Genomic DNA, 19,600 nt, shown 5'->3' with positions numbered 1-19,600 from the left:
AAAAACTATTTTATTCGAAGTTGTGTCAGAAATTCAATTATTTAAAAAAAAGTTATGTAAAAAGGAATAGAAAAAAATGAAAAATTTTTATTCAACAATTTCATTTATTTATTTTTAAATTATAAATAAGAGTGAAAAAATACACTTTGGTTAATTAAAGATAAATGACTGAAAAAAAAGTCTTAAAAACTAAAAATTTGGTATTAAAAAGTATTTCAAGCAAATAATAAATATAATGGCTGAAGTTTTGGTAAAATGAATTAAAAATAGGATTCTTAATTACTTTATCACAAATTATTTTCGAACACAAAATTATAAATTTTTAGCTAAAATGACCATTTTAGCAAAAATATTTTCAGACTTTATTTATAAATGCATTTCTGTTTAAAATTAGTATATTTGGAACATTTGTTTTTTGGCTACGTTAAATTTTGGCTAAAAATCCTAAACTTCTAAATTACAACTGTAAAATTATTCCTAATCTAGACTAAAAAAAAAAACATGTTTTTTTGAAATGGAAATCACAAAAAATATATTTGGCAGTTAGTATCTAATGCGCATGACTCCATTTCAAGGACTACTTACAATGGCAAATATTTAAAATGCCAGACGTTGCGTCATCATATTTCGATTATTCTCTTCGTGGCGTCGTGAAATATGTTTTTTCAAATTATATTTTCGATAGCATGTAAACGGACAGTAATGACAATGAAATGTGATTTTAATACAGTCTTGTGATAAATGTGTTCGTAATGAGGACATAACACGAAATGTTTTGGAACATCTTGGACATATAAATTCTTCATTTTCGTTTCGTAGAATTTCTGATGTACGATACCGCTCTCGACGGTGTACAAATAATGATGTCCAAAATGAATCTGAAAAATAGGATATATTCAAAACTGGTGTTATGAAACCTCATCGGCTACTTTGTACTTTAAAAATGCCAATTTGATTTTCTATGTTGACTACAATTTCAAAATTTTTAAAATTTGAACCAAAACAAAAATATATAACTCACCGACACTTTCTCCAATAATAATTTTAACTATAATTATAAAAATTTTGATCACATAAAGAACATTCAAAAAGTATTACTTTAATTATTTATTTAACAATTTTATGAAAAATACAGACAAAAAATGCAAAATTAAACACAATCAAAAATAGCAAACTTTTGTACAGATGTGTACCAATCTCAAAACTTACAGTCCCCCTTTCTTACAAAATAGAATATAGCATTTGTTATACACCAAAACATATACATTGGATAGGGGCATTATTTAGTCAGATGTACAGACTTTATGAGGGTTGAGGGTTTATTTTGTTCAAGTCCCCCACCGATTTTAAGTAGGTAAAATAACGTTCAAAAATATCATTAAATAAAATTGAAAAAAAAGCAGATAATTTTTTGAGCAAACATTTATAAAAACTTATTTCTAACGGTATTTTTCGAGCCAAAAAATACAAAAATTTGTTAAACAAAATGAACAACAATTTATTTAGGAACATAAAAATTACGTATAAAAAACTAATTAAAAAATGAACAATTGTGATCATTTTCAATATTAACCTGAAAAAATGTTCTAAAAGTAGTCTAAAACATTTAAAAAAGTTCCATTTGTCATTGAGAGATGCGTTGTCGAATTAAGTAAACTTTTAAGTGGTTTTCCTGCAAGAGTATGTAAAAATTATTCTTATTACCATGGCCTTAAAAATTTATCTTAATTCTTGAAGTGCCTAATACGGTTTAATATCTTAATATATCACTGTCAAAAGAATACATCATAAAATTGAAATTAGAAAGAATAATTATAAAAATTTCAACACATGAGCCTAGCCATTTACAGTCCAGACTCTAAAATGAGTCTAGACTTGATATGATAAAACTATCTAGTGCAAAATATTTTACTAATTGTTTAGAAATGTAACTATTACGGACAAAAGAATTATACTGTATTGGACCGTGAGTTGATACAACGAAAATTTTATGTTTATTTTTACCTGTCTTTCAGAATATTTATAGAAGTAACGGTCTATATATTTTCGAAAAAACGATTAAAATAAAACTTATTGGCTTAACCTTTTTTTATAAACTGAATGGATGGGAAAATATTAAAAAATATAACGACTTTTGCTTGTAATCATTTCAAGTTTAAAATATTCAATTGCCGAGACGTGATAAACTTTATGGACATCGATTTCTTGCGGAACCGATAAATATTGACTAAAAGTGATGATAATAATTATTTTCCGTGTTACCTGATTTTAATAGATGATATGAAAAAGGTGAAATAGATGTAATTACCAATTTTCTAATGCGTACTTTTTATAAAGTTTCCCGAGTTATCTCAATTTTACATCCTGAAAATAATTTTTAGCTTCATTTTTAGTCAAAATTTACCATTTCCAAAAAATTGGCGGAGGAAGGTTCCGGAAAATATAAATACTATAAAACTTTTATCAAGATGAAGACACATGTATAGAATTCTTTTTAGTAGAAAAATCAACGCAAGGTCCCAGCACCACTTAGTCGCATCAATGAATGTTTTTACTCGGGAGTCCTCAATGACAGCATAAATAGAATAGAAAGTTGGAATTTCGAGAAGATATTGATTTTATACTCTAGGTGTCATATAAGAAAGAATTTTTCAAAATCGGAGCTGTCATTGAGGACTCCTTAAGAATGGCTATTTTATGTATTCCTTTATCCGACTAACTGTAAAGCTTATAAAAAAACATTTAATAATGACAAAATTTTATGAGTATTATAGTTCTGTCTGGTTATGTCTTTGAAACATATGGCGGCGTAAATTGTATTTACGTTTAGTTTTATATGGGCATAATTCACAATTAAATGCTAATATTGTTCGACAGTAATATTGTATATGACGATTAACACTTCGAGCTGAATGGAATGCTGATTTACAATATGGACATACATGTAAGCCTACACCGTCATGGGTGAAATTTGAATAATTATTATCGTCAATTAAATTTATTAATTTTGCGGTTGAATCATTTTCAATAAAATGGCCATCTTCAAAATCATTTTCATCCGTGTCATGTAAAAAATTTGCCCACAATCTTCTTGAATTATCTCCCATAAACTTATGGTTATCTAAAAAAAACATTTAATTTTATTTAAAAAATGATTATTAAACATTTTATACTATTTTCATTATAAATAAGTATAATTACCAATAACTGATTTTAAAAAAATATTGAAAAAAATAAAATAAAAAAGAATTAGTTATTAATATTCAAAAATAAATAAAAACTGAACATGCAAGGTCAAAATAATTACGATGATTTTTCTCATTTTTTCTTTTCCCTTTCCACAAAGTTTAACATTTTAGATACTAATTTTTATACCACTGAAATGTTTCCCATTACTAAAAAATGAAAATTATATGTTTCTTATGAGAAAATTCATCAATAATTGAAATAAATAATAATAAAAAATTAAATAAAAACTAAGCACATTTTTCCTTGAGAAAAAATTTGAAACGAATTAAATGATTAAAACTAAAGCAATATTTTTAAGACGTGGTTGGATTAGAAAAAAATATTTAGTTTCATAAATTATGAGAATACCTTATAGTGAAAAAATTCAGATTAGTTGCACTTATGATAAGTGGTCAAGCCACGTGTTACTATGGCGCATAGTGAATGGTGGCATTATGTGATTTAACTTAGCTGCAATTCTTTTGCTATGCCATAGCGTGGCATTGAACAGTTTTTTTTTTTTGGAATGATGCATTTCAAACAAGGCTACTAGAAGATACCATAGTTGTAGAAACAAAATCAATATGATTTTCAACTGCCCCATACGAACCGATGAATCACCAATTAATTAACCAACACCTAGACTAAACTATCTCTCTAAACAGAGTACACATATTCATTGCTAAATGTCGCCCAAACAAAAATTTTACATATATAATCTTGGATGCTATTTTAAATTATGCCAAGAATGTAGTTGACAAGACGTAAAAATTATTAATTTAATTTTAACACACATCATTATTTTTAATCTTTATTTATTATTAAACTACATCCGTATATACAATTAACCTTATGATGTGGGTGGAGTCGGTTCGTTCTTATCCAAGAGACGACAATGTGGTCAATTCTACCGCAAATTATTCTATATAGAAAAAAAAGCTGCTTGATGAGAGTATAAAAGCTGCATTTCAGCCGGAGGATAGATTCTTTACACTTTTGGAAATAACTCATGATCAAAGTGGGATAAGTTCTTCTTAGAATACATAATTTCCAAAAGTGCCACATAAACAGCAGATGTTTGATCAGGCAAGAATGTGCAGGGTATCAGAAATGAAAATGAGAAGAATTATTCAAAAAATTTTTTCTTCTTTTTATAGTAATTCAAAACGTTTCGATTTTTCGTTACGTAAATTTTGTCCGGCTTTTGCAATTATTTATTAAAATTTTTAAAACAAATATCAACTGTTTTTTTTTTTTTTTTTTTATTGTTAATTTTCACAGTATGTAACGCCCAAAAAAGAACTTTTAAATAATTTTAAATTAGATATCGAATTGAGTTATTTAAAATCTAACAGAAAAGAAAAAAAGTAGACAAGCCTAAGTCGACCACTTAGGCTCCTAAAAAATTATATATACATTTCGATTGAAAATTTTACGCGCTAAAAATTTGAACTGAAGTGTTTTTTCACCTAAATGTATAATTTTTGATCAAATTAGTTGGAAATTTTATGAAAAACTTTACCTCCGATAACTTTCGACTGATCTACTTTTTCTTTATTTTCCGAAATCACAAGTTTTTTTCTACAGATAAAAAACTAAAAATTGGCATAGGTGGAATTGCTATCCCCAAAATTTCAGTAAATTTCAGATACCTTGATGGGACTATTAAAAAAAGAACGGTTAAAACACACATGCGTAAATAAAAATAATTATTTTTTTTTTTACTGAAAAGAATTATATTTTGTTTTATGTTTACGTGACACATGACTTTTTAAATTAAATTTCCGTTTACAAACATATTCACAAAATGGACATTTATATGATCTATCCATCAAACAATCTTGATACAAATGTGTACGTAATGTTAAAAATGAATTATATAACTTAAAACAATTAACACATCGATATAAACCATCCTGATTCGGTTTTATTGTTGATAAATCAATTTTATTATTCGGTTGCAATAATATTTGATCATCGTTTGTTGTTATATTATTATCGCTAGTTTCAACTTGCATCTCGCTTTTAAAATTTTCATCATTGTCTAATATCCAAACTGTTGATTCTGTTGTTTGTTGCGGTTTTTGTTTAGCGAAAAAAGAGAAAAAAAATCATATTAGATAATAATTTATTTCGCAATCAGTTCTATTTGATAACAACAAGGTGTGCTTAGGTCTACTTAGATATCCACACTTGTCTTAACTAACTTTGAATTGATTTAAGTAAATATAAACACACCCAAAATCTAAGCAAAAATAAACCTGATTTTTATCATAGAACTTAAATTTATTTAAAAGGAATACCGTGCCCATCTCATAAGTGAAGTTTTCTACCCTCTTTTGATTACTGGAAGCTAAAATTAAATATATTCCCTTGCCTAACATTATGTAGCCATAAACTCTTAAGGATGTACGAGTACCAGGGCAATTTTGGCCAAAAAGGCTTGATTTTTTTAAATATTTAGCTTTAGATGTTTCGAAAACCAAGACAGATATCGAAAAATGTTATTCTTATTTTTCGTCTGCATGAAGTTATAACAAAATTCATTATCAAAGTTGAAAATAAGATACAAAATTTCAAATAATTTCAACCATAACTCTAACCATGCATTGGCGCTTGTACTACCTTAAGTCTATTTTCAAACATACAAACCATTTGCGCATAAACCGTATTTGTACAAACATAACAATTTGAAAGTGAAATGATGATAATAATGAAGTTGTTGACCAGAAACACAACAAACTTTGCACAACCATTTTCACAAACACTCTTGTGCAAACCCTTGTTTGAATATCACATAAATCTATCTATTTACGCAAACGATTTGAATCCAAAATAATTTTAAGTTCTATGATATCTACCTGTGATGTTGTTAAACAAAGAACTGTCTTTCAAATAAAAAATATGTGTTCTTCCTATATTGAGTTTTTAAATTCGAGAATTTAAATCTTTTTTTAAAAAAAAATTGAAACTATTTATTGAAAACGACTATTTGATCAGATGTCAACGACTTCTCCTTTTCCAAGCATTGATTTGACTTATCTTTTTTAACAAATTATCATTTCAAAAAAGTAGTTTCAATTTTCTGCCATAAAAAGACTGTTTTATTTCTAATTAAAAAACTTAATGCCGGAATTTCGCATCTTGCAAGTAAATAAGACCCAGAATTGGCGTGCAAAAAAGTATCCCAAGAGTGTTTAGGACCTTTATCTTGAGACATTTTTGTGAAATAAAAATACAGTTAAAAATTTATTTCAAATTTTTAGATTTATTTTTGAATTATATTATAATTACAAATATCATTCATAATTAGGCGCTTTTAGAAATTATTAACGCACTATTTAATATCAAATGGTAACTTAAAAATTACGTAAAAAGCACATGGTTGATTAATTTTTTATGCTAAAAAAATACTAATTTTTAATAAAATTGTATATGATATGGTATGACTTTTTTTTTAATATTAGCTACATTACTAAAAGTTCATGCCAAAGTGATAAAATGTATACAGAGTGTCCCAGAAATCATCAATCAATTACAGAAAAATGGTAGATAGAAGATGAAATTATTCTAAGGCGAAACGTCCTGTGGTGCTTTTCGATCTACTGCAACCTTAGCTACTAAGGGCTGAGGGCTGAGGACTTCGCGATTAGTAAAATTGAAATTTTTGTAATAAGAAAAGTTATACAAAATTGAATCTATTATTATTTATTACCTCACCATTTTTTATTATAAAAATTTCGATAATTAAAGAAAAACGATAATTAACGAAACCCTACTTCGTTAAAGGTGTATAACACCGAAAAACACTGAAGGAAAAAAGAGATTTTCGTCATATACCTAATTACATTCTGTATATATACACATATTCTTCTATTCACAGATTTTGAGGACACCCTATCTATGAAAACCCTGTATAAATAATGTATATAAAAGAAACTAAAAATAAAAAGAAGGATACGGAGATATTAAAATAAAATTTTTTAAACAAATACAGTGAAAACTGTGAAACACAACAAATTATTCTGTAAATTCAATATTATATGTATTGTTATAAATATTATCAAAGATAATAAATAAGAACTCTAGTACCTATATTTCGAATTAAATTTACCATTTCTAGACCAATTTTTGTCTTACATAATAAGTAAATTATACTTACCATTTCTACCACCTGAGGTAAGTTTGATAGACAGTTTTCACTGTATTTAAGAGAGAAATTTCAAACAAAAAAAACTAAAAAGTATTGAAGAAGAAAGGATCCAACACTTCTTGTATAAACAACGAACTTTTTGCCTACAAAAAAAAAAAATGTTTATTTGGACGCAATGAACAACAAAATGGTCTAATTCTTGACTTTAGACATCCCTGTAAATCGGAAAATTCCAATAAAAATCATAAAAATCAAGTAAAAAGAAAACAAAAAAAATTTTAATTATTTAATACAAAAGTATAGAGAGCTAAAATTGTCTCGAAAACAAAAATTTCACTTACATTGTTTTAAGTTACTCATTTTGATTGGATATTTAGTCAAGTTTACAAAATATAATTAAGTACATTAAAATCATAAATTATAAAAAATTTCTTAGTATTTAAATAGGTTACACTTTATAAGTTATGGAAAACATTCAGGATGGCGTCGTGTAATATGCCGACGTAAATCATATTTTCGTTTAAATGGTTTCATACAATAATCACAACGAAATTTCCATCCAACACAATCCACATACAAATGCGTTTTTAATGATTTTAATAAACGGAATGTTCTGTTACATTTAGGACAAACAAATCCCTCATTTGTCGCCATCGATTGTTCAATAATACAGTTTACAGAATTATTTTCAGTTTTAAATTGTGGGAACAGTTTGCCTGGACGTGCTACATTAAGAAACACTGAAACAAAAATCGTAAACAATTAGTAAAACAAAATAAATTCAAATTTTAATAACAAAAATTATCTACTTTCCCATAATTCAAAATTATCTCTAAATCATACCTTTTCTTCAAGGAAAATCTTTAAACGGCATACGCAGACGATGTTGGTAAAGGATTATGATGTTTGGACGTAATATGACGTCGTAAATCATATTTTCGTATAAATGGTTTCAAACAATATTCGCAATGAAATCGATATCCGCCACAATCAATATATAAATGTGTTTTTAATGATTTGAGTAAACGAAATGATTTATTACATTTAGGGCAAATAAAATTTTCAACAGTATTTGTACTCAAATACATTGATTCTAAATGTGGTATTATTTGCCCTGGTGGTAGATCATCGTTTGTTGATAATGGATCAATAAAATTCATGAAGTCTAGAACAAAGTTCAAAATAATTTGCATTAATTTTACAGTTTTTTTAAGAGAAAATTCGACCCGTTACAAATTACACATACATAGTAACAAAAAAATGGTAAGTAGTTTATACCTTACCGTCAAAATTTTTAACATCTACAAACATTTCTACTTATTATTTCTTTCTTGGCATCAGAAATATAATCTTTTCAATGACCTTTTTGTGATGACTTCATCCAACGCTAATCTAACTGAAATTCATAGCATAGTCCCCACTAACGGGAGCGCATGCCAGGTATTTACAAAAAAACACCAAACAAAAATTTTTTTCATAATTATTGCTTTCCCTATTTCTGGCATACCTTTTGAAATTTGCATCTAGATTGAACGCCAAAGTAGACGCAGCATAATATAAGGAATGATATTCGTGAGTAAGGAATTTTACTTATATCCAAATGAAAGGGTACATAACTCTTCTAATTTTATAATTCATTTGAGACGGGATTTAGGGCTCGAAGATCATTACTTGGATTATACAACATATTTTTAACAAATATCGCCTAGGTTACAAGATTGCAAGATACATTTCAAATAATTTTTCATGAAAAATCACTATTTAAAATACTAAATGAAAACCAAATTTGTTTTTTATTAAAATTATTAATAGTATACATTTCCAAAAAAAAAATTCATTCATTTTTCCAATAAAAAAAATTACATAAAATATATTGAAAATTTATAATCAAAGAAAAAAAATTATAAAAATTAAAAAAAAAAACGTTTAATAGTTTTTAAATTTTAAATGTAAATTCTTAATATGTCGTGTAAGATGTTGCTTACGTACAAACGACTTATTACAATAACTACAATGATAATCTCGACCACAACTGTAACGATAATGTCCCAACATTGTATACCTGTCGTCGAATGCCTGAGCACAACGTGGACAATGATTAAAGGTACTTATTGATAATTTGTTGTCTGATTGTGAATTCCATACGTCAATTTGCCTATGTAGAAACGTTTTGTCATCTGAAAAAATATAAATCAATATATTTTATTAAAATAAAATTTTGTTGCGATTTGTTACACAAAGTTTGATTAGTTTGGTTAATTTTATATGAATTTGGTTAAATTAAAATACTTTTTGAAGCATCATTTTTCCGATGATTTACCCGTTTACTTGAATCTTAATAGCAGCGAATTTAAATATCTCATATAAATACCATTCTTCGTTTATGGAGGAGTCAATTATGTATCCTATTTACGTCCAAGGTTTATTTCAGAACGTAATAAATTAATTTTTGAATTTGAATGATGTTTTTTTAAATAAATAAAGTTGCCTGACATGATCAGAAAATTTTTGGGCAAGGAAAATAGTATGTTGTAATTAACATTTAGTGACATGCATTTCCTTTAAGTAATAATAAAACCTATTATACAGAATGTTCGATTTACATTTAGGCATATAAATATCACGAGTATGACAGAGAGGTATTATATACATGTGTTGAAGCTTCGATATGCGTTGAGTTGTAAGACGCTTGGAGAGTGGGATTTTCTTAGTTGAATAGATAAACTACAACAGATAAGCCACGATACAAGTCACTTTTGCAATTTCATATAACATCTATAATACCTCTTTCTTAGATGCATTGCTTAACACATGTACTCTGTCATACTCGTGATATTTATATGCCTAGATATAAATCGAACATTGTGTACAGTGAGTTTTAGCAACTAAGTACCATATTATTGAAGCTTCTATTGGAATTTTTGTTGAAAATTTTGCTTTTAAGTTGCAGAACTGAATACCTAATAAAAAAACTTTTTGAGGTGTCGTATGACAAACTAGTCATTATGTGTCATCCTTTATTTTCGGATCGCCTGGGGGGAAACACTGCCTCGTCATACTAAGGCCAAATATGCTTTAAAAGTAAATATTGATACTATCGATATTTGATAATCACAGAGGATCTGTGTCATATTACAGAGTAAAACTGAAGTACTAAATGTTGTTACAGGTTCCTGACTGGGAATACTCCTATATAAAGTATAAAATTTCATTAATTAAAGAAAACTAGTTTGATGTTTTTCAAAAATAAGATATTAATTAACTGAAAAAAAATTAAATGTTAAAGGAAAAGGAACATGAAATTTAAAATATTTTTCATCTTCAGTCTTCTGAAAAAAAAAATTTATGTTCAAACCAAAACTGAAAAAATAAAAGAATGAACAAAATTAATAAAAATATAAATTTATTTACTTTTAAAAAAAAAATTCTTAATTCTGTACAATTATTTATTTAATGCTAGTTTTTATTTTAAAATAAATTAGTAATAATAGAAAGGAGAATAATTGGTAGTCCATCACTATTGATGAGGCAAAAACAAAAGTGAATCAACAAGTAACAAAATAGGTGTCAAAAATATTCTAAGATATTACCCCATTTTTTAAAGTTTTCATTAAAAACAGTTTTTGATGAGGGCGTCGAAAATCGGGGTAGGCGATGGTAACGAAGGTTAAAAAAAGTGGTATACTCATAGACTAAAAAAACAACATGAACGTCTCTTCATGGCCCCCCGTTAGAATTTTGTTACGGCCCTGCGCTGGTTTAATTCGGTAATGACAGTAGCGGATTAGCCATATAGCAAGAGTAGCAAAAGATACAGGCACAACACAATTAAGAGCTGCGTGGACCCAGCGAAAAAATAGTTTTTGATTGCCTATAATAGGGACAAGTGGTGGATTAACGAAGGTTAAAAAATAGTGGTAAAGACTCGATGACAAAAAAAAAACAATAACAAAGCCTCTTTATTGATAGAATTTGAGTCTCCGATTGAATTTTGCCACGAGTCCAACGCTGGCTTAATCCGTCACTGTTTTTCTTGACTAAAACACTGAATCCTTTGAAATAAAAATTTACATATTAAAATTTACAGACATATTAAAATTCGATTCTTGTTCATGTTTCGCTTTCATATGTCTTTTTAAATGATATTTACGTTTAAATACAGCTTCACAAAAATCACAATTAAAAACAGTTGCAACACAATCTAAGTACAAATGTGAGACCATAGAATTTTTATTAAAAAATTTTCTTGCACATCGTGGACAATAAAATGCATTTTGCTGTGGATATGTACATTTGGAATCATCCTCTTGTTTTGGGTATATCATGTTTGTCCCATTCCAATATGTGTAAAAATGATCTGAAACATAAGAACATGTCATATTAGAGAAAATAAATTTTAATTAATGTGTGATGTTAAATTTTTGAATATTCATATCTACCTGTTTTGAAAATACATTAAAATTTTTGGTGACTACAAAATACAAGAGAAAATATCAGGAAAAAACACTGTTGATAAAAATTTTTTAAATTCCAAACTTTAAGTGAACTTACTAAACGAAGTAGCATAAGAATTATTTAATTAGTTTTATATTTCAAAAACTAGTTAATTTATACTAATGGCTGCCACTAATTACTATTTACAAAAAATAGTAATTATGAGCAAAAATTCAGTTTACTGGATCAAGCTTTCTCAAACGGAACATTAAACAAACGAAAAAATTTTTGAAAATAAAGACTGATTAGATACATCATTTTAAGTAATAACGATTTCATGATTTTTATACGTAAATTGAGTTTTGTTCGAAATTTCTGTAACTATAGAAACTGATAGTTCTTTTAGAGTAGATAAAAATCTTTACAGAAAGAGAAAAGGGTTAAAAAATTTATTCAAGTACCAACAAAATGTGCTAATAATGGGAAGCCATATTAATAGAAGCCTTTGGAAGCGTATGGCTGAAGTAATATTATCCGGTGGAAAAAAGTATAAAATGGATTTTTTTTTGTCTTTAGATGAGTATTACGCTAGATAAACGGGCCTAGAAGCGTCTATTGTTGCCTATTATGTTTGAGATTTCATCTCTCTAAAAACTTCGAGTAGACTTATTATTCTACTCATCAGATACTAATAGAATCCATACTTTTAGAAATTTCAAGTAAAACCCGTTTGATGCAAAAAATTGTGGGGTGAGAAAAGATAACTGACGATGCAATTTTAAGAAGAATGTTACTAAAAATTGATAACGAAATCCACAAAAAAAATTAAAAAGAAAGGCAATTGCTCGAACTTGATAAAAATTACCTGCTTAATTTTTTCATAGAACTTTTTGCAATTTTACCATTTGTTTTCCTACACCACCACCAAATTTACAAAACCATTTTAATAATTTTTTATTTCTACTATTTTAGTTACAAATTTTTAAAGGCTTAATTTAAAAAAATCTACTTCTTGATCTTAAAATCACATCAGCTATCATTTGTCAAAACTAAAAAAAATTATTAAGTAAATTAGAAAAAAACCTACATTACCAGAATAAATACAATTTGGATTAAAATAAGGAATATTATAGAAAATTTTTAATTTTGAAAGAAGAAAATTAAAAGAAAAAAAATTTGAATAAATATATAATATAATATATTGAAAACAATTTATATAAATATGAAATATATATTGGTTGAATACACATTGAATAATATGTATAATATAATATTATTTTAAAAAATGTATAATTACCATGAAAAAAAAAATTAAATATTATACATATTATTAGAAAAATTAAAAATAATGAAGCATTATTAATATATAATAATTTTTTTTAATAATAAATTGATATTAAATTCTAAAAATTTATATTAATTATTGTATATTTGGCTATTAATGACATCATTTGGTTATCACTTATGTTTTAACTTAAAATTTTTCATACACCAAAAAAAAAATATCACAGAAAACATACTTTATTGATTCAGCTGCAAAAAAAAAAAAATAAAATAAAATAAAATAAAATTAACAACAAACAAATCAAAACATTTTTGGTACTACTTTGGTATTAATATAATTATTATAAGCTACCTATATTTAAAGAAAATAATTTTCAAGCTATAATGGCATCAAATGTTTGTATATTTTAAGGCACCTAAGTTTATTTATTAAAAATAAACGATAATAATAAATCTTGTCATATTTTCTTGTTCAAAGTTTCTAACAACTTTGGTCTAAAACATTTGTTTAGTATATACCTTATGTTTTCTGTGAAATTTCCTATTAAATAATTGTTATTTTTAAAAATATATATTTTGTTCTATAGGTTTTTTATTTTGGTTAAAAAATACCATTTTTAAAGCTCATTGAATGTCAGTATAATATGTAATGACTGTTTTTTTTTAAATATATTTTAATAATATAAATGATTCAAAAATCACTGTTAGTTTTTATGATTAACCAAATTTTATTAAACACTATTCTATTTTACCGAAAGCACGAATTTGATCTCACTAGAGGATCTCGACACTCACACTAAAATTTGTGAACAAAAAATGTTTGTTTTTTAACATTTTTTATAGGTTAGATTGATAAATGTCAAAACGGATAAACAACATAACCTAAATTTTGAATTAAAAAAATCATGAGAAAAGACGTCAATTTCCCCATTACTAATGATTTTTGAATCATTATATACCTATATTTGTTTAAGAAATTAAAATATGAGAAATTTCTCATAAAAACTCTGTGTCTTACTGTTTAAATATATATTTTAAAATTATATAACCACAAAAAAAGTTAATATGGCGTAAATACGACTAGAACTATTATGTTTTGTTTTTTTAAATTTGTTAAAATAAACTATTAAATGTTATTAGTAACAATTATACTTCGATTATTTGGCCATTTTGTTTAAATATAAATATAATAAGACTCAAAAAAAATCTTAATTAATTATTATAATAAATGTTTCATTTTAAAAATAGATATATATTTTTGTTCTCATGACTATATAATATAATACAAAAATTAATCATTGGGGTTTGTGAATTATTTTAGGGGGAAAATTACTGTGGCACATTTAATTATCTTTCCATTTCCAAAATAAATACTTTTACGTAAATAGTACAAACAGACTTTGATTTCACACAAGAAATATAATATTCAGTCATATTTGGTCTCAAAACACAGATCGAGTTATTATTATATTGTCCAAAGAATAAAAAAAAATTGGGAAAACAATAACTCGATTGTAGTTAACCCTGTTTTATTTTATTTGGATTATTGTGTAAAGAAAATCAATTTTTAATTTTGTAAAATAACGTTCACTTATTTTCAAACAATTTTTTTTTTAATAATAGTAATTTCGAATAAAAAACAACATAAATAAAGATTTCGTAAAATATTTAAGAGGATTATCCATTTTTTTAAGAATTTAATAATTTTCAATAACTATTTATTACATGTTAGCTTTCATATAACGAATTTATCCTTCTATCGTTTATTATCTAACATTATACAAATTTATTTGAGAAAGATTTTCACCTACTGATCTATACAAAAGAAGAAGCAATTGTATTTTAAAATAATATATGAACCTAAAGGCTGATATTTATTACCAAGATGTAAGAATGTAATTTTGTTTTAAAACACACAAAAAATAATAGAAATGGTGTTAATTCTTGAACTCTAATCTGAATGCTCTCAGATATGGCCAAAAATTTCTGACAAAGTTTGAAATCTACACCAATCAACTTCATACTACTGTTAAAAAAAATTGAAAAAAATTCCGGAAAATCGAACATAAATATGTTATATTCTTGACATAGGGGAAAGTTGGACAAAATCGTACTGGCATTTCAATTGAATAAAAATTAAAATAAAATTATTTTTTTACACAAAATATGGCACTTTAAACTAATAATTTTTGAAATGATCGACAATTAAACTTAATTGTGTCTTTTTAAGAACCTATCAGAGGGACAAGAGGGACATTATGCACAACAACTTACAGTTTGCTGATTTAAGATTGGTACTAAATAAAAAATTTGTTAAAACTAAAATTTTGTGTTAGAGATATCATTTATATTAGTGAATATCATTAAATTCTTAAAATCTTTTAATTCCACCTTCAATATTTTAGAAACTTCTATATAATAAAATACATAATAAATGAAAAAAGAATAATAACTAAAAAGTACAATAAAAACAAAGAATTTTAAACTGCAGTGACTGCTAATTAATTGGCTCCTTTTTCGGGAATACATGCAATAAAGCATTACGATGTACAGCATAATGTTGCTGTAAATGATATTTACGTTTAAATTGTGATGGACAAAATGCACATTGGAATTTTGCCTCTTTACCACAATCTTGCGATAAATGTGCACGTAATGAATTCATATTCTTGAATTCACGAGCACATTGAGGACATATCATTTTATTTTCAATAGTACGTGCACAATACTTAAGCAAATGGCTTAAGCTAGCACGCATCGTGGCTGATGTTTGTTGCTGTTGTTGATTTGATTGCTGCGGCTGTTGTGGTGATGGCTGAATTGTTAAATTGGGTTTTACTTGTGGTATTTGGATGGGAGATGGTGACTCTTGTTTTATATTTACATTATCCAATGTAGAAATTGTTGCTGTAAAAATCCAAAAACATTGTTTGATTAGTTGAAATTAATTGTTTACAAAAAAAAAATCGGGGAAAATATCACAGCACAAAAAAATAAAATAAATAAAAATAATAATAAAAAAACGGAAACACAATATGCGGTTAAAACACACACGATTAAAGCTTGTTTGATTAATACTTTTAAATATTTTTTGATAATATTTTCTCATAAATATACTAACCAATAAACTTTCGAATTTCGCAAATTATCATAATTGTCGTTATTTAACTTTAAAAAAATTAATAAAAAAAAAAGTAGTTTTAACAGAAACTTACTCCATGAATAATACCTCTCTCTCTGGGGGTTGAATAAATAAATAGAAATTACCTGAAAAAAATTGTTTAAAAAATCTGCAGTATTTTATAATTATTTTTATTTATTATTAATTTTCCTATTTAAATAAATAATTGTACATAATAATTAATGAAAATTAAGTACTAAATTTTACAGGCTACGTTAAACAAATTTTAATATATAACAATATAGTAATTATTTAGCATGATAACTGTGCTATGACTAGTATTTTCAGTAGTTGGGTGTATTTTAATGCGCGATTTCCTCACTTTAAGTTAACTTTTTAAGTAAATTAACTTTCAAGCAGAGTAAAACAGGCATTTCAAAAATAATGATCCAAATAATTATGGGCAAAAGAAATTTAATTTTTAAAAACGAGGTATCAGTATTCAATTTTTTTTAAAAAGTTTAATTAGTATATGTAAGAAAGAAGGCAATATCGCCTACTTGTGGCCTACTCGGGGGCAGTAGGCCTAATTTGTAATCTAATATTAATATATCTGTACACGTTAAAATAAAATATCGGTTAACAAATATATATAAGGATCACTAAAAAATAATTGATTCTCGAAGTGGGCGGTATACGAAATAATTTTGAGTATCGCGGTACTAAATTATGACCAACAATGGATATAATAAGATGGAAGTGAGGAAATCGAACATTGAAACAAGTTCCAGGTTATAAAATAAAATACCACAGCCATATGTAAATGTTAATAAAAAAGCTGAAGTTTTATTTTAAAATTTTCAAAAAAGATGTTTCTAAAATTCGTTTACATTTTGTATACCATTCGCCTACGTATAACATCATATCCATGAATACGAACCGAATGTGTATTCAAATTATATTTTCGTTTAAAGGTTGCTTGGCAAAACTGACACGTATAATACGGACAATCAATGCAATCTTTTGCCATATGACTACGTATCGACGATAGTGTAACAGCAACATGTCCACATATCGGACAAATATATTTATTATCTTCGGTCATTTCAATATCTGCTGTTCTAACTCCACGACGTTTTTGTCGTCGAACATGTAGAATATCGTTTGTGTCATCAAAATACCAACCACCTGAAACACATAGAAAATTTTATTAATAAAAAAGTTAAATTTATAATCTGTACTTTAAACTAAAAGAAAAAAAATTTGCAAAACTTTAATAATAAAAAAAAATTGTTCCTTACCTGCCTTCAGTAATCACCTACAAATCGGGATTAAATATAACAAATTTTAAAATTTTTTTAAATTTTATTTTGAATCAAAATTTTTTGAAAACACTTTTATAATAAGTTTTTTAAATTTTTTTTTTTACAATTTTACAATAATTATATTTCGGAAAATAAAAAATAGTAGATAAAAAATAAAATAACATTTACATAAAAATATTAAGTTCGATTTTTGTTTTGTTTTTTTTTTTAATTACGTCATTTGAGTTTATTTACGGCTTTTATTGTGTGTTATAACTGACTAGAGGAAAATCGCTACCAAACTATGATGAAAATATTTTCGTAGTTAATACAAAATTTGTCTTTTGAAGAAAAAATTATTTTAATAAATAATCAACAATAGTTATTCCCCAATGATTGTTTAAAAGAAACATTCTTTAAAATTTACATTCTTTAAAACTTTATTTGTGTTATCAATTTAAAGAAACATTCTTTAAATTGATAACAAATTAGATATAATAATATTGATTGGTCCTAGTTCATTATTTTTCAAAAAAAGGACATAACCGAAATTAATTTCAAGCATAATTATGAAGATTGATTATAATAAAATTAGTGTTTATCTACGGAAGCCTGAATAGATCACAATCAATTTATGAGACAGTGGCGCTACACTATCTTATTTTTTAAATGTGTACACCCACAAGTATAAAACCAACTTTTAAAAAAGTCACTAGTTCATTTTCAACAAGTGCACTTTTGACTTGTGGCATTATGGAAACGAATCTTTCTGAAGATGTCAGTCGGTGATGATTATCCTTTGATTAAACACTTCCGAAACTCTCTGGAATTATTAATAATTATTTGTCTGGATTTAATAATAATATGATAATGTTTATAATTTGTCTTATGCATCTGCACATTTCTAATTTCTAACCTTTAAAAGAATTATTAAATGTTTATTATGACGTTATAATTAGAAATATGCACATAACAAAATACCGACATCTTCAAAATGGTTCGTTTCCATAATACCACAAGTCATAAATGCACTTGTTGAAAGTGAAAGTGTAGTTGTTGCTTTTTATTATACTTTTGGCTAGTACACATTTAAAAAATATGCTAGTGTAGCGCCACTCTCTCATAAATTAATTGTGAGTCATTCAGGATTCCGTATTTATCATCAAAAATCACATAGTCAAATTAATGAAAAAATATTGATTCTGAGAAAATTATTAAAATGAGATATATAGGTACCTAGTAAAAATGCATAGCAAGTATAAAAAATGAAATTGAAAATCAAATATAAAAATGGCACTGCTAAAATCAAAATTAAAATTTGATCGATAGATGCGCTAGATAATAATATATGACGCAACTAATATCTCTGGCGTCTTTAACACGTTTTTTTGTAATATTTTAGGGTCCATTGTAAATTTATGAAGAATATTTTTCACAACCAACAGAGAATAAATATTCAAAAATACATAAAACATCTATTTCACAAAAATTCTAATGTATTTCTATTTCATAGGAAATTTGTTTTTTTTAAATATTTATTATTTTTCAACAATTTATTGCAAATATCTATAGCCAAAATTTGTTATATACAAAAAAATAATAATTATATACATCTAAAAAATTAGTACATCCCAAAACATTAAAAATAACAAAAAAAAAAAAAGAAAATTCATTCAGAAATAGGACAAATTATTAATTGCATTTTTTTTTAAATGTCCAAAAATTAAATTTCTAGAACAATTATACATCAAAAAAACAATGTGAAAAATTTATTTTTTGTCTAGGAAAAAAAGAGTAAAAGAAATTGCTAAGAATGATTCTCTTGAATCGTCCAAAAATCATAGTTAAAATTTTTGAGAATCAAGTCTTTGCATGGCTGTCGTATTTGATCCATGTATTTAAATTAAATTTTGAACCACTATATAAAATACGAGATAAAACTGCGACTAAAAAGAAATTTAAATAAAAAATCGATCATCTTTAGGGAAATTTAAGTTGAAATATATAAAAATATAGGTTGAATGGTGGAGAGGAATCCGAATAGAAAAAATTATTTTCGGGGTTCTCTAAATTAAT

The 19,600-nt window shown here is 25.9% G+C and overlaps 1 protein-coding gene across 33 annotated transcripts in view; it reads right to left on the bottom strand.

Moving 5' to 3' along the window:
• The window catches only part of LOC123299073 (longitudinals lacking protein, isoforms A/B/D/L), a 422,122-nt gene that overhangs the window by 293,426 nt on the left and 109,096 nt on the right, over positions 1–19,600 (bottom strand). Inside the window, exon 5 of one of the 33 annotated variants that reach the window (XM_044881271.1) lies at positions 583–878. The exons of 28 other annotated variants lie outside the window; for them this stretch is intronic. In XM_044881271.1, coding sequence (XP_044737206.1) covers positions 598–878 — 281 coding nt within the window. In that variant the 3' untranslated portion in view covers positions 583–597. Of the gene's footprint in view, positions 1–582; positions 879–2,753; positions 3,122–8,229; positions 8,547–15,581; positions 16,007–17,091; positions 17,409–19,600 lie in introns of those variants that run through there. 4 more of the 33 variants (XM_044881250.1, XM_044881259.1, XM_044881243.1 and 1 more) reach the window with 4 other exon arrangements.

This window comes from Chrysoperla carnea, chromosome 4 (genome assembly GCF_905475395.1).
Source record: "Chrysoperla carnea chromosome 4, inChrCarn1.1, whole genome shotgun sequence".
NCBI classification, from domain to species: domain Eukaryota; kingdom Metazoa; phylum Arthropoda; class Insecta; order Neuroptera; family Chrysopidae; genus Chrysoperla; species Chrysoperla carnea.
This window is presented reverse-complemented; position numbering and strand designations above follow the sequence as displayed.